The 15,028-nt window shown below is 41.8% G+C and overlaps 1 protein-coding gene across 5 annotated transcripts in view; it reads right to left on the reverse strand.

Moving 5' to 3' along the window:
* adamts2a (ADAM metallopeptidase with thrombospondin type 1 motif, 2a) overlaps window positions 1-15,028 on the reverse strand; it is a 168,366-nt gene that overhangs the window by 63,870 nt on the left and 89,468 nt on the right. For all 5 annotated transcript variants that reach the window (XM_060936380.1, XM_060936383.1, XM_060936381.1 and 2 more), the window contains one exon: window positions 14,876-14,959. In XM_060936380.1, coding sequence (XP_060792363.1) covers window positions 14,876-14,959 — 84 coding nt within the window. The remainder of the gene's footprint in view (window positions 1-14,875; window positions 14,960-15,028) is intronic.

Below are 15,028 nucleotides of genomic sequence, written 5' to 3' on the forward strand. Positions count from 1 at the left end.
TTGCCAGATTGGGAGGAATCCCGCTCAGTTGGGCGGTTTCAAGTGCATTTTGGTGGGTTTTGAACATATTTTGGGCTGGAAAACGTCAGCAGTATCTGTTGCCAGATACTGCTGACGTTTTCCAGCCCAAAATATGTTCAAAACCCACCAAAATGCACTTGAAACCGCTCAACTGGGCGGGAAACCTCCCAATCTGGCAACACTGTGTAGGCACTGCTGATGGTAGTAACACACGTTTGTGCTGAACTGAACACCCAAGAGATTCTTTTAAGCTGGGAAGGGTGTCAAAACAATCCAAATCGAAGTGTTCAGAGCACAGCACGGATGTTGGTGAGGGCTCCCACTTGTCACGAGCGCGCCTGACTTGCTTCACCCACTTCGCATGCAGCTCGGGATCTCTGGGAAACTTGAATAAACTTACCCCATCCTTGTGGGTTTTGGAGCAAAAGCCGGCAACACAACGCGAAGGCATAATAACTATATATATATATAATGTATAATAATAATACTAATAATGACAAACTGAACACCTGTCGCATCAACAACAAACTGGTAATTTAGGAGGAAGGTTCTTTCACTGACGTCATATAGCTCCTCCTCCTCTTTCGTCTCCTGGGTGCTGCAGCCCCGTCAAATTTGCCCAAATAGCCGCGTTTATCATAACTTGTAAAATAGGCGCCTTCGTGAATTAATATATGGATCATCGGGAATTACTTTTTATGTTATAAAACATCGCCAAAGATGTCAAAAACGTGTCATCAGCACTTTAAAGTTACTAAGTTTACCAGGAATGTCCAAATTGTCAATTATTTCCCTGACCTCCAGAGGTTTGCTCAATGTACAAGGAGCTTTCTGAGCGAACGTAAGTTCGCTAGAAGAGAAGTGTTCATATGTAGTGGAAGTTCATTATGTCTGACTGTTTAAGATATTTTTAAGTTCGTTTCTTAGACAAGGATTTTAAGATCGTTACCTTGTTGACAGTTTCAGCATGAATCTTCTGCCTTCCTCAGAACTGTCACCAGATGTCAGGTGGTGACGTGCCTTATCAGCTGATGTTACGTTATGTTACGTAACTAGGAAATACCATATCAACGCCCCGGTCAAACCATACAAGAACCTCCGACAGTTGCTAGTTCATCCCAAAGACAAAATACAACCGGACAACAAATGCAATGTCATTTATGAAATCCCTTGCCGTTCATGTAACAAAGTCTATATTGGTGAAACGGGCAGATGCTTCCATACACGAAGGAAAGAACACCAAATAGAATGTGAGAAAGAAACAACAAAAAGACACACAAGATCCGAAAAAGAAAAAGCACACCAAGAAAACCTAAAATCAGCCATTTCAGACCACTGCAAACGACAAAATCACATAATGAATTGGGAAGAGGCCAGAGTCATTCGCGCTGAAGAAAATAGATACCAGTGTTGGATTTTAGAGGCAGTGGAGATACACAAGCGGGCACAAAGGACGATAAACCGGGATGAGGGAGCGTACGCGCTGTCGCACACCTGGAGCACCGTCCTGGGGGAGCGACCTGACAGCAGGAGGCGTGAACTACCTGTCAAATCGGACAGGACGTTCACACCTCCGTAACGTAACGTAACATCAGTTGATAAGGCACGTCACCACCTGACATCTGGTGACAGTTCTGAGGAAGGCGGAAGATTCACGCTGAAACTGTCAACAAGGTAACGATCTTAAAATCCTTGTCTAAGAAACGAACTTAAAAATATCTTAAAGAAGTGTTCAGGTTAAAGAAGTTCTTGACAAAGATAAATGTTTTAGTGGGAGGTGAGGATGTTGATGTTGATGGGTATGGTGAGGAGGAGGAGGATGGCGACGATGACGATGATGGTGTTCGTGGTGGTGATGATGACGATGATGAAGACAAAATGGTCTAGAAGAGATCACCTTTGGTTTCTCTTTCTTTGTGTATGAGCATGTTTTTCTTTTTCTCTACTCATGAAAAATATTCAATTAGCTTCTCTTAATGTAAATGGAGCAAGGGAGAGTCTAAAAGGGGCAAGGCTTTTTGAACTAGAAATGCAACTGATTGGGTTAAAGAATGGGATGGTCTTGCCCTTCTAAGTCACAAAACCTCTGTTAGTGGTGGCGTTGCGATTTTGTTCTCCCACAGTTTTATTCCTCTTTCTTACACTGCAGAGGAGATCATAAAGGGTAGGATTCTTAAAGTTAGGGCTCTTTTTGAGAATGCTGCTTTTATTTTTATTTGTGTTTATGCTCCAACATTAGCTTTAGAGCGAATGTGTTTTCTGGATGTGCTTGATACAACCTTAGAAAACTGTTCCAACGAAGAATATTTATTCTTGGGTGGAGATTTTAATTGTACGGAGAAAGACATAGACAGAAATCACCTTGAACCACATATGCCTTCACGAAGGAAACTAGTGCAACTTTTAGACGCACATGAGTTAAGTGATGTTTGGAGGAATTTACATAGAAATGTGTCACAGTACACACAGACTCATATGTCTGCTAAGGCTACATCCACACGACAACGGCAACAAGATTTTTTTTTTTTTAAATATCGCGTCCACATGGGCAACGGACCAGTAAAATATCAGGTTCATATGGCAACGCAACGCTTGCTGAAAACGATGCAATACACATGCCACACCTCTACGTGCGCTGTAAGACGGTCCCATCGGAGACACCAGAACAATAGAAGAAGTAGACGCATGCGCATAAACCCCTTCTTCTGTAGCATCAGCCACATAAAGTTTTGATTATTAATCAGTAGCGTAAAATGAAAGACACGGAAAGAGGAATGAATGGGGGTAGATGGAAGCCGGTACGCCAACATTCTGATATCCTCCAGAATTCTTTAATGGTCCGGAATAAATTGAATGCTACACGTTGATGGATTACTTTGTTCTTCTACGCCCTTTTTGAGGAATGTATTGTCGGACTTAAACCAACATCTGAAGAGGTGAGATCGCTCCTTTTTTTTCTCCTATTTTTGCTGGCGGGATTGTTTTTGTTTTTGGAAAGCGCACGGGCGGTGCGCGGTTTGGTTATACTCAGTACTTCCGCAGTGTTTGGACTAAAGACTCTGCCCTAAGGGCTATTCTCTCACTCTCTCTCTCTCTCTCTCTCTCTCTCACTTTGCACCATTACACAATAAATATTCACAGTGAAAATATTTTGTAAGCGCGTTTCATGAACCAAGTTATAGGATTTGTTGACAACTCGCATCAAGTTCGTTACACTTCTACCCGGCGTGAAGCACTGACAGTCATGCGGTTGTGACGTCATCGTAAACAAATCCGTTCTACTCATCCAGACGACTTCTCAACGGGGCCGTTGCCAGATTTTTCCACTCTGGAACCAGTTCTCAAAAGATTTCGTTTTGGGGCACCCAAAACGCCGGTGCCGTGTGGACGCCAGGCCAAAACGATAAACAATTTTATCAGATTCACCTGAATCCGTTGCCGTGTGGACAGGGCCTAATTCTGTGTCCCTTGCAAGGCTGGACCGTTCGTATATCTTTAATCATCATTTAAGCATTCTTAAAAAGTCTTGTATTGTTCCAGTTTGTATTTCAGATCATAGTCTGGTATTATGCTCTGTATTTATTAGTTCTGTTAAATCTAAAAGTGCTTATTGGCATTTTAACAATGCACTGTTGAATGATAATCATTTTAAGAACATGCTTAGATATTTCTGGTTCACTTTTAGAACTGAAAAGCACACTTTTGAATCGTTACAGAGCTGGTGGGAGTATGGTAAAACACAGATAAAACAAGTATGTCAACAGTATACTTACAATGTCTCCAGAGATACAGTACAGAGCATGAAATTTTTAGAGGATGGGATTTTAAATTGTCAGAACTTGGCACAATCTTGTAATAATCAAGATACATTGGACAAATTATTTGAAAAGAAAACTAAATTGGCTGACTTGCTGGAACGCAAAGCACAAGGGGCTCTTGTCCGGTCACGTTTTCAAACCCTGAACGAGATGGATGCACCTTCAAAGTGTTTTTTTAATCTTGAGAAAAAGAATGGTCAGAAGCGTATTATCCATGCATTAAGGTCAGAAACTGGTAAAACGTTGTCAAACCCAGCTGAAATTCGCTCTAGGGCTTGGGATTTTTACGCTAAGCTATATGCTTGTGAGCACAAGGAGGACAAGGCTGCTGAAAGATGTTTTTTCAAGGGGCTACCTAAAGTCTCAGACCAGTCAAACGAGATCCTCACTGGGGTGTTGACCCTAGAAGAGTTGCATAAAGCACTTCAAAGCATGGCGTGTGGGAAGGCGCCTGGCTTGGATGGACTTCCAATGGATTTTTTTAAGTGCTTTTGGCCTGAATTGAGGGAGGACTTGCTTGAGGTGCTCAATGATAGTTTAGCCGGAGGGCTGATGCCAATGAGCTGCCATAGAGCTGTTCTTACCCTTCTCTCTAAGAAGGGGGATCTCTGTGATGTGAAGTCACGGCGTCCTGTGTCTTTGCTTGCCTCTGAATACAAGTTATTATCTAAAGTATTGGCCACCTGGTTGGGGAAGGTTCTGGAAGAGGTTATTCACCCTGACCAATCTTATTGTGTCCCTGGAAGGTCAATATTTGACAATGTTTCATTGGTTCGAGACATTAGATGTATCAAAAATGTTTGGCTTAAACACAGCTTTTATTTCTATAGATCAAGAGAAAGATTTTGATCGAGTTGAGCATGCCTATCTTTGGAAGACTCTTGGTGCATTTGGCTTCAGCTCAGATTTTATAGATAAAATAAAAGTACTGTATAATGACATTGAAAGTTTGCTTAACATTAACGGTGGCTTATGTGCTCCTTTTAAAGTGTCAAGAGGAGTAAGACAAGGATGTTCATTGTCAGGAATTCTTTATAGTTTGGCTATAGAGCCTTTCCTGCATAGACTTAGAAGTGTCTTAAAAGGTATATCTTTACCAGGCTGCAATGATATTTTTTATCTTTCAGCATATGCAGATGATGTACTTTTGATGGTTAGGGATCAGGATGATGTGGATACTTTGGTTGAAGTTTCTAAGGTTTTTGAAATTGTCTCTTCCGCCAGAATCAACTGGTCAAAGAGTGATGCTCTTTCTGTTGGAAAATGGGGCAATAGCCTTCCAAGGTTACCGGGTGGGCTAATATGGAAGAGTGATGGTATTAAATACTTAGGTATTTTCCTTGGAGACAGTACTTATGTGCAGAATAATTGGGAGGGGATTGTTGATAAAATAAAAGGGTGGTTGGATAAATGGAGATGGCTTAAACCACAAATGTCATATAGAGGATGTATATTAGTTATTAACAATTTAGTGGCATCTATTCTGTGGCATAAATTAGCGGGTGTCGATCCACCTGCACATTTGCTTTCAAAAGTACAATCATTGTTGTGAGATTTTTTCTGGGATAAATTGCATTGGGGGCGGCACGGTGGTGTAGTGGTTAGCGCTGTCGCCTCACAGCAAGAAGGTCCGGGTTCGAGCCCCGTGGCCGGCGAGGGCCTTTCTGTGCGGAGTTTGCATGTTCTCCCCGTGTCCGCGTGGGTTTCCTCCGGGTGCTCCGGTTTCCCCCACAGTCCAAAGACATGCAGGTTAGGTTAACTGGTGACTCTAATGGCCCTTTTCCACTACCCTTTTTCAGCTCACTTCAGCCCGACACGGCTCGCGTTTCGACTACTTCAGAACAGCACGACTCAGCTCGCTTCAGCCCTGCTTAACACCCAAAACTCGCACGGTTTTGGAGTGGGGCTGAAGCGAGCCAAACTGAGCCGAGTGAGGCTGGGGGCGTGAGCAGACACTCCCCTGTGCACTGATTGGTGAGGAGGAGTGTCCTCACATGCCCACACACGCCCCGCGAGCACGCTGGGATCTGTAAACACCGTAAACCCGGAAGAAGAAGAATTACGAATTACGAGAATTTCTGAAGCCTTATGTGCCTCGTCTCATCTATACGCTCTTGCCAGTATCTGTTGGCATTGTCGATGACAACAAGCCACAGAACCAAGACCAGCAACACTAACGACTCCATGTCCTCCATGTTTATTGTTTACTATCCGGGTCGTGAGACTACCGCTTAAAAGGTCACTGATGTCACTGTTTGCGCCGCTTAACGACATCACGTGATGTCCACCCACTTTCGCTAACTCCACCCAATGTGTCCACCCACTTCCAGCCAGCACGGTTCAGCGCGGTTGTAGTCGAAATGCAACTCCAACAGCCCCGCTCAGCTCGACTCAGCATGGCACGGCTCAGCCCGACTCAGCCGCATTTGTAGTGGAAAAGCGGCATTAATTGACCGTAGGTGTGAATGTGAGTGTGAATGGTTGTCTGTGTCTATGTGTCAGCCCTGTGATGACCTGCCGACTTGTCCAGGGTGTACCCCACCTTTCGCCCATAGTCAGCTGGGATAGGCTCCAGCTTGCTTGCGACCCTGTAGAACAGGATAAAGTGGCTAGAGATAATGAGATGAGATGAGAAATTGCATTGGGTCTCACGAAGTATTTTGTATTTGCCAAAGGGGGGGGACAAGGTTTGGTTCATTTGCAAAGCAGAACAGCAGCTTTTAGAATGCAGTTTTTACAGAAGTTGTTAATTGAGCAAAAATATGTGAGATGGAAATCTGTGGCCTTTGCCATTTTACTTACGAACTGTTGGTGGACTGGACATGGACAAATCTCTTTTTTTAATGGATTCCAGAAGACTGGACACTCTACAGCTGCCAAATTTTTACAAGAATCTTTTTAAAGTGTGGGATTTATTCACTGTACAGAAATTAAGTAAAAAACCTTCTTTGTATTGGCTTTTAAAAGAGCCTTTGATCTTTGGGACATGGTTGGACTTTACTTACAACAGCAATGCAATGTATGACAGTTTAAGGTCACGCTTACTTACCCGTACTTTGGGGCAGTTGGTGGGCGTGGCCGGTAGAGATTTTCAAAATTGTCAAAATGTAGCAAGAGTTTTGAACATCAGGTCTGTTCGTGTCGCTCGCCAATTATTGGAAAAATGTAAAGCCTCACTTACAGGAGAAGAAAATTTGGTTAAAAGGCTACTTTGAGCAGAGAATAGTTCCTTGTGATAGTGATCCATTTCCCAATCTTGCACTATATCCAGATTTTGGTGAAAATGCTGGTCTTTTTTTGGATAATGTTGAACCTGTGCCCTTACACAGAGCTGGCAGAACTGGTGGTCATGTGTTTTACGAGGTTTGTGTCAAAATTTTTAACCAGAAGTGGTTAAGGGTTGTTTTACAATCAGGGTACAAAGTTTGTGTCACAGGGGTCCAAAATTCAAATTGATTCAAACTGGTTCTTGTACCAGTTTTTAAGTGAAGGACAAGTTAAAGAACAGATTTCAGGTAATTTTTTGACGTGTGTGTATGGTAGTTTTGTGTAATCTGATATAAGATAAAGAAGATTAGGTGTAGCTTTCAGCAGGGCTGGGAGAAACAAATGAAGTGATTCTCGGAGAGGACTTTTTTTTTTTTGACAATTCAGAATCCACTACTTCCATAGTGCTTTTAAATATAAGGCTGTAAGCTTTGTGTTAGTTGTCTCTAATATTTATGTCCCAATATCTTGGCCACATTTTAGGATGAAAATAATCTCATCTCATCTCATTATTTCTAGCCGCTTTATCCTGTTCTACAGGGTCGCAGGCAAGCTGGAGCCTATCCCAACTGACTACAGGCGAAAGGCGGGGTACACCCTGGACAAGTCGCCAGGTCATCGCAGGGCTGACACATAGACACAGACAACCATTCACACTCATATTCACACCTACAGTCAATTTAGAGTCACCAGTTAACCTAACCTGCATGTCTTTGGACTGTGGGGGAAACCGGAGCACCCGGAGGAAACCCACGCGGACACGGGGAGAACATGCAAACTCCACACAGAAAGGCCCTCGCCGGCCACGGGGCTCGAACCCGGACCTTCTTGCTGTGAGGCGACAGCGCTAACCACTACACCACCGTGCCGCCCTATGAAAATAATCATTCTAGATATGTTATTTTATATTGAAAAATTAGCTGTCTCGGAGAGGACATTTTTTTGACACAATTACATACTAATTTGATCAAAAACTTACTGGCATTCAACATTAAAACTTAACTATGTTTCCAATGATATGGAACCAAATATTTGTTTTATGGTATAAAGAATGATTTAAGTGCATCCCTTCTGGAGCTACCTGTGGTCAAAAAAGCACTTTTTCTAAATGACACGAGTAATTTTGCTAAATATGACATATATTGCCATACATTCACCAAAAATAACGTTATCACCAATTTTTTTTTTGCATGGTAAATAGAGCTATCACAGGGCTACAATAAACATCTCATTCATCTCATCTCATTATCTCTAGCCGCTTTATCCTTCTACAGGGTCGCAGGCAAGCTGGAGCCTATCCCAGCTGACTACGGGCGAAAGGCGGGGTACACCCTGGACAAGTCGCCAGGTCATCACAGGGCTGACACATAGACACAGACAACCATTCACACTCACATTCACACCTACGGTCAATTTAGAGTCACCAGTTAACTTAACCTGCATGTCTTTGGACTGTGGGGGAAAACGGAGCACCCGGAGGAAACCCACGCAGACAGAACATGCAAACTCCACACAGAAAGGCCCTCGCCGGCCACGGGGCTTGAACCCAGGGACCTTCTTGCTGTGAGGCGACAGCGCTAACCACTACACCACCGTGCCGCCTACAATAAACAACCAAGTTTATTTAGTCAAGCCTTTTGATATTGAAGATAATAAGTGTTAAATGTGATTTTTAGCTTGCGTACCCTGATTGTAAAACAACCCTTAAATCAGAAGGTTGACTCTCCCTGGCGTCCTGTACTTGGTTTGGGTGATGAAGTGAAACCGGAATGGAGAGCATTGTACAAGCCACCGTTAGTTAAAAGAGTTGGGGACTTACAATGGCATGTTTTGCATGGAATCATTGCTGCAAATGCTTTCATTTCTGTTTTACGTCCTGAAGTGAGTCATAATTGTCCATTTTGTTTTGAGAGAGAAACAGTATTTCATGTTTTTACGAATTGTTCAAGATTGACTGGCTTTTTTAATGCATTAGATTAGAGAGACTCTTCGAGTGTTTTAATGAGACGTTTTCAAAGAAGATCTTTATTTTTGGGTTATGTTAAGAAGTGCAGACCTGTTTGTCAGTTGCTTAATTTTGTATTGGGTCAAGCTAAAATGGCTATTTACCGTACATGAGTTGTAAAAATAAGATTGAATGTGACCAGGATCAGGATGTTGCAGCCGTTTTTGCTGCTCTGGTTAAATCTAGAATATTTATTGATTTTCGCTTTTATAAAGCGACAAAGAATACACAACTGCTTGAGGATATTTGGTGTTTAAATGGTGTTTTATGTGCAGTAGAAAATGATGAACTTACCTTTGCACATTTTTGGTAATTTAATTTTAATTTTTATTTATTTTTGAAATAACATTGTGTTTATCTGTCAAATACCTGCATTAAAGGTCTTTTGAAATTCATTCTCTCTCTCTCTCTCTCTTCCTCTCTCGTCTCTCTCATATGTGTCTCTCTCTCTCTCTGGCTCGTCTCTCATGTGTCTCTTTGGATTACCCATTTACCTTATATGTTTGTATGAAAAAAAAAAACGGTGTCTAAGCCTTTTGTAGGTGCTTTCGTATATGTTGGGTTTAGTCCATTTGAATCAAAACCTCGTCCATTTTCTTCTTTGATGCAGTTTATTGAGGCAAACTCTACACTTGTGCTCTTGCGCACCAGGACACCCAGTCTGAGATCGCCTTAGCGATGTGGTCCCATATCAATTCCAATCAAACTCCAGCACGGTTCGACTGCACTGAGAAAGCAACTCACGGCTGAATCGACCCTGCAGTGAACCAAACATGCCGTGTATTTTGGGCCACGAGCAGCATTTTTCTGTAGCTATGAGCTGGTAATCTGAGCCACAAGGCACAATTTGAGCCATGGACCAAAGTATGATGCGTTCTGGATATTAAGACTGACCCCCCCCCCCAAAAAAGAGAAATTAAACACAAGATGATTTAAATGAGTTATTAATATAATGATCTAGTCACTTATTGAGCACGACTGGGTGTTTTTTGTGAATCGTACACACACTTAGCAAGGGTTTCTTCACCCTTTCCCCATCGCCGTTCTTCTGAACAATAAATTGAGTTTTAAGAGGACATTTTCAGTCCTACACACTGCTCAGCCAATGTCGTATTCCAATTCCAAATTATTATTTTTTTGTTTGTTTAATTACAGTACTGTACAAAAGTCTTAGGCACATGTAAAGAAATGCTGTCAATCAAAAATGGCTTAAAAATTACAAAATGAAATGTTTCAACATTAAAAAACACTATAAACAGTAAGCAGGAAGCCATAATAAAGCAGAGGTGGACAGTAACAAAGTACATTTACTTGAGTACTGTACTTAAGTACACTTTTTGAGTATCTGTACAGTACTTGAGTATTATTTTTTTTGGAAACGTATGACTTTAACTTCACTACATTTGAAAGACAAATATCGTACTTTTCACTCCATTACATTTCTATCAAGGTCCTCGTTACTCGTTACTATGAAGCAGCTTTGAAAGTGGATGTTTTTGTCTTTTCTTTTCGAAAACGTCATTGTTTTTTTCCCACGTTACACTGAGACAGCCGATCAGTAATCACTAGGGTCACGTCACGTCCATAGACTGTATAAAATCAAGCTCAATGATTTCTCAGCAGCTTTATTTAAACACGATCAGTTGATGGTAGAATGGAAGGAGACGGTTCTTCTGGGGAATGCACACACCCATGGTCATACCTAGAACCCATGTTTCAGTTTTCTGAAAGGAATAAAGATTTGTTTCGTTTTAAATGTTTGCTTTGTTTGCCGAAAACGAACCACATCACGGCCTAGAAAAACTCGCTGTCCAACCTGCAGAAGCATATTGAGGTATATAAACATTTTATTCCAAGAGAAAGCTTCCAACGAAGTTGTCTGTGCTTTTAGAGCTAGCGATAACGTTGCAAACGTAGCTATGCAGTCTGGTTAGTCAAAGGACTTTCTATGGATTTGCCCGCCAAGTTGCCGTAGCCTTGTCCACGGCTAACGTTAACACATAGCTAGTTAACTTGGACACTGTTAGTTAGCATGTTAAAACAGAGTTACACTAACATGAACAACGTTAACTTATCTGAAGTCCTTTCAGAAATATGTTTTAGCACAATCTTGCCAAATAAACAGAATGTAGAAATCTTTCTTTTCTAGTAGCGTTAGCTACCCAATATGATTTTGAGTTTGAAAAGAGTTTGCTAGCATGTCAGGTGGAGCTTCCCTGACTAGCTCGCTTAACGTTCAACCACCATGATGCACAGCATGCGTTCATTTTGTGAATTCACATTTCTGTCTTTGGTAATGGCATTAGCTATTATAAGCGTTGTGGCAATAATACAACAATGCGTTGACAGAAAATGTTCTTTTAATACTTAAGTATTTTTAAAAGCAAGTACTTCAGTACCCTGCTTAGACTGCTGCCTCCGCGACCCGGTCCCGGATAAAGCGGAAGAAGACGAGACGAGACGAGTACTTCAGTACTTTAACTTAAAGGTCCCATGGCATGGTGGTTTGTTGATGCTTTAAACGGGCTCGTGGAGGCTTCCGGATGTTATATCCGCAGCCTTTCTCGAAATGAACCCTCAGCACGTAGATATAGCCTCCTGGGAGAAAGCCCCATTTCAGCGCTTTTCCCAGTGCGTCGTTTTGCTAATGAGAAGCAGGAGGCGGGGAAGAGTAGAGGCGGGTCTTATCATTAATATTCATGACATGTAAACGTGTTACCTCTGATTGGCTAACAGCACTGTGACGCTACCTCCAGTGGGTCAGAACAAGCGGATATGGGTGTCTTACTATGGTGAGAGAGAAGGAACAAACCGCGAAGGGAAAAATACCGCGCGCTGACGTCATTAAGGTGCAACGCGAGGAAATAAAATAAATTCAACAAATGTTTGGGTTTTTACTGAACAAACAAACAAACAAAATGAACGAGTGACTTTAAAAAAAGAATGTGGTTGTCTTTGTAAAAACTGTTTTGATTGGCTATTATAACAGAGCATGCTGCATGCTTTTTGGTTTTGTAGCGCAGAGTACCTGGCTAACTGCAGGAAGCGGTTAGCTGCACAGCTAATGTAGCCATTGCAAGGCTAACGTGGCACCGATTTTAAAACACGGCAAAACGACTTAACAGTTATACACTTACTTGTTCGGTGTTTGTGGCTGATACGGCAGGGATGCTTGGTACGGACCCAGGCTTCAGTGACAGTTGATGTGCAAAACCTGCCCTGTACTGTCCCAAGTTGTGGAAACATTCATCAGGAAAATGCTTCCGACAAACATACACCGTCTTAGGTAGACTCGACGGCGTATTATTGGAGTAAATAAAATTAAGCCACTTCAGGGGCTCTCCCGTTGGCAGTAAAAACAGACTCCTTTCTGTGTTGTCACATCCATGTACAGCGCAACTTCCATGTTTGGTGGCAACTTTTGAGCTGGGCGGGCAATCCATACAGTGGGTGGGAATCCAGAGGGGGGGGCGTGGGGATCATCTCCCTTGCTGACGTAGGCAAGGGAAGAGTTTATCAATGCGCCGTTTTGACGCGCCATTCTCAAATGTTGGGCATAGTTTGGTTTACACATTATGAAATTTCTAGCCACTGGGGTGACTTAAGAAGGTCAGAGGAACTCATTTTAACGTTAAAAAACCTCAGAAAGTGAAAATTTCATGCCATGGGACCTTTAAGTAAATATTTGACTGGACAACTTTCACTTGTATCGGAGTAACATTTGACCAGCGGGATCTGTACTTTGACTTAAGTAATGAAGTTGGGTACTTTGTCCACCTCTGTAATAAACGAAACAAAGTCAATATTTGGTGTGAGACGACCCTTTGCTTTAAAAAAAAAAAGTAGTCTCAGGTCCAATGAGTGCAGTTTGATAAGGAAATGAGCTGTAGGTTTTACTGAGCATCTTACAGAACCAGCCACAGTTTTTCCGGACACTTTGTCACACTCGCTTCTTAATTTTGCACCAAAACCCAGTAGCCTTCATTATGTTTTCTTTTTTAATCGGAAAAGTGCTCTCTTATGGAATATGCTGCTCAGATATGAACATATTTTAATTTTAATTTTGTGCTGGAAACCGAACATTTGGAACTCGAAAATGTTTTTGTAATATTCTGACTTGATAATGCAGAAGTCATAAAATGGAAATCTGTAACAGAGTTTGTATGAAAAAAACAAAACAAAACCCCAGGGTGCCTAAGACCTTTGTACAGTACTGTATGTGTAGCCTAAGCCAAATAGCAAACGAACCAAAAGTATTCATTTTGCTCTGACTCGACTAACTTCTTTAAATATTTCCGCTCACACTGAATCAGATTGTTTCCTCCACTGGACATCAGTTTCACATTTACTGTATATTCAAACCACTTATTAGCCACAACAGTATAAAAGGAAAGTAGTGTGTTCGATATGAGATACTGTAGATATTTAGCTTCATCTAAGAGTCTCAGTTCTGTTTCAGCCATCTCTGAAATCGACAGCAAATCTAAATTCATGACAAAGGGTGAATAACTGTTATCTCTTGTTGGATCCTTGGCTCTTGGGTGAGGCTTTCTTCCTGATAAGATCTTGCATGAGCTAGGAATCTGGGAAAGATGGGCATCAATCCAGCAGAGGAGAACCGTCAGGGCCTTTTAGGCCTTCAGAGAAGGCCCAAACATATCAGCCTTTCAAATATTATATTTAATTGCTTTCATTCTTTCATAATTACATTATAATTATTCTCTTCTAATTCGGCCTCATTTTCTATTACATTTGCATCAGAAATGAAAGGGTTACTGTCCTGAACACATTAAAATCAAGTTATCCGATGAGATTGTTTTGTTTGTTGTCTCTAGGCTGAGAAGAGTTTCGAACTGCTCACTCATTGGTTAGGACTTCATTGCTGGAACAGAAGGCCATGGCAGTGTATGTTTATGTAGGAAGTGACAGATGAATTAACCAATCAGATTTTGATTTATAGTGGGAGGGAGCAAAAATTGATCGCCCTCTGCCTTATCAAACCCCAACACGAGCTTAACCGTGAGTCGGTGCCGTCAACCCAGCAGTGAAGTCACCTTCCAGCCAGTGTAGCGTTCATCAGTAGTGTTAGCGAATGCTAATAAAGCAGTCAAGCCAGTGCTATCTATCGAGAGCAAGTAGCACAGGCTAACAACCAAGAAACTAAGATTTCTGTCTCCGGACTCCTCTTCCACGCCGCTCGCAACAGTATTTTTCACTCAGACTTAAGTATTCATTTCCATGTATAATTTACTTAGTTACTTTTTAAATCAACATCGACAACTACACACAACGGAGTGACCTGGCAGCCTGCCGCTAATCCCTTGCAAAATCCTTTGCCATGTTGCTTTTTTGGTCTCTGGCTCAGTTTTGGCTGAGCTCAAGTCCCAGCTCTAACAGTAACGGTTCGCTACTACAATCGAGCATGTCTGTTAGAATATTATGATGTCTCTGAGGAGATCTGAAATCTGTCTAATCAGCAAGTTCGCCTGGTCATTGTGCAAGGTCATGTTATACTTTTTATGATTGTATTTACCATCTTGAAACCTTGGATTTTAATATAAAATTTAGCATCATTTTCTTGGATTCTCTGGCTATCACCATGCCCTTATCAGCGTGGCAAATAAGAACATTATAGTATGTAAATTCCCATTTTTTTTCAAGTTGGTTATTTCTCGTGAACGGTTCTGAAGCAAAAAAAAAAATTAAAGCGGCCATAAGGAAAAGCGCTGTGATGGAGAGTTGAGCGTACTTAAGGTAGGCTTACCTTGGCTGAGCAGAGCATCATGATTCGCACCAGGACTACGTTGATATGAGCACCAAGTGAGGCATCCTGGTAGATCTCATTCACCTGAGGAAAAACGACAGAAGAAGCTTTTGAGTAGCTGTTGAGGGAAATGAACGCGGCTTTGAAGCTTTG

Source organism: Neoarius graeffei, chromosome 12 (genome assembly GCF_027579695.1).
Source record: "Neoarius graeffei isolate fNeoGra1 chromosome 12, fNeoGra1.pri, whole genome shotgun sequence".
Classification (NCBI taxonomy): domain Eukaryota; kingdom Metazoa; phylum Chordata; class Actinopteri; order Siluriformes; family Ariidae; genus Neoarius; species Neoarius graeffei.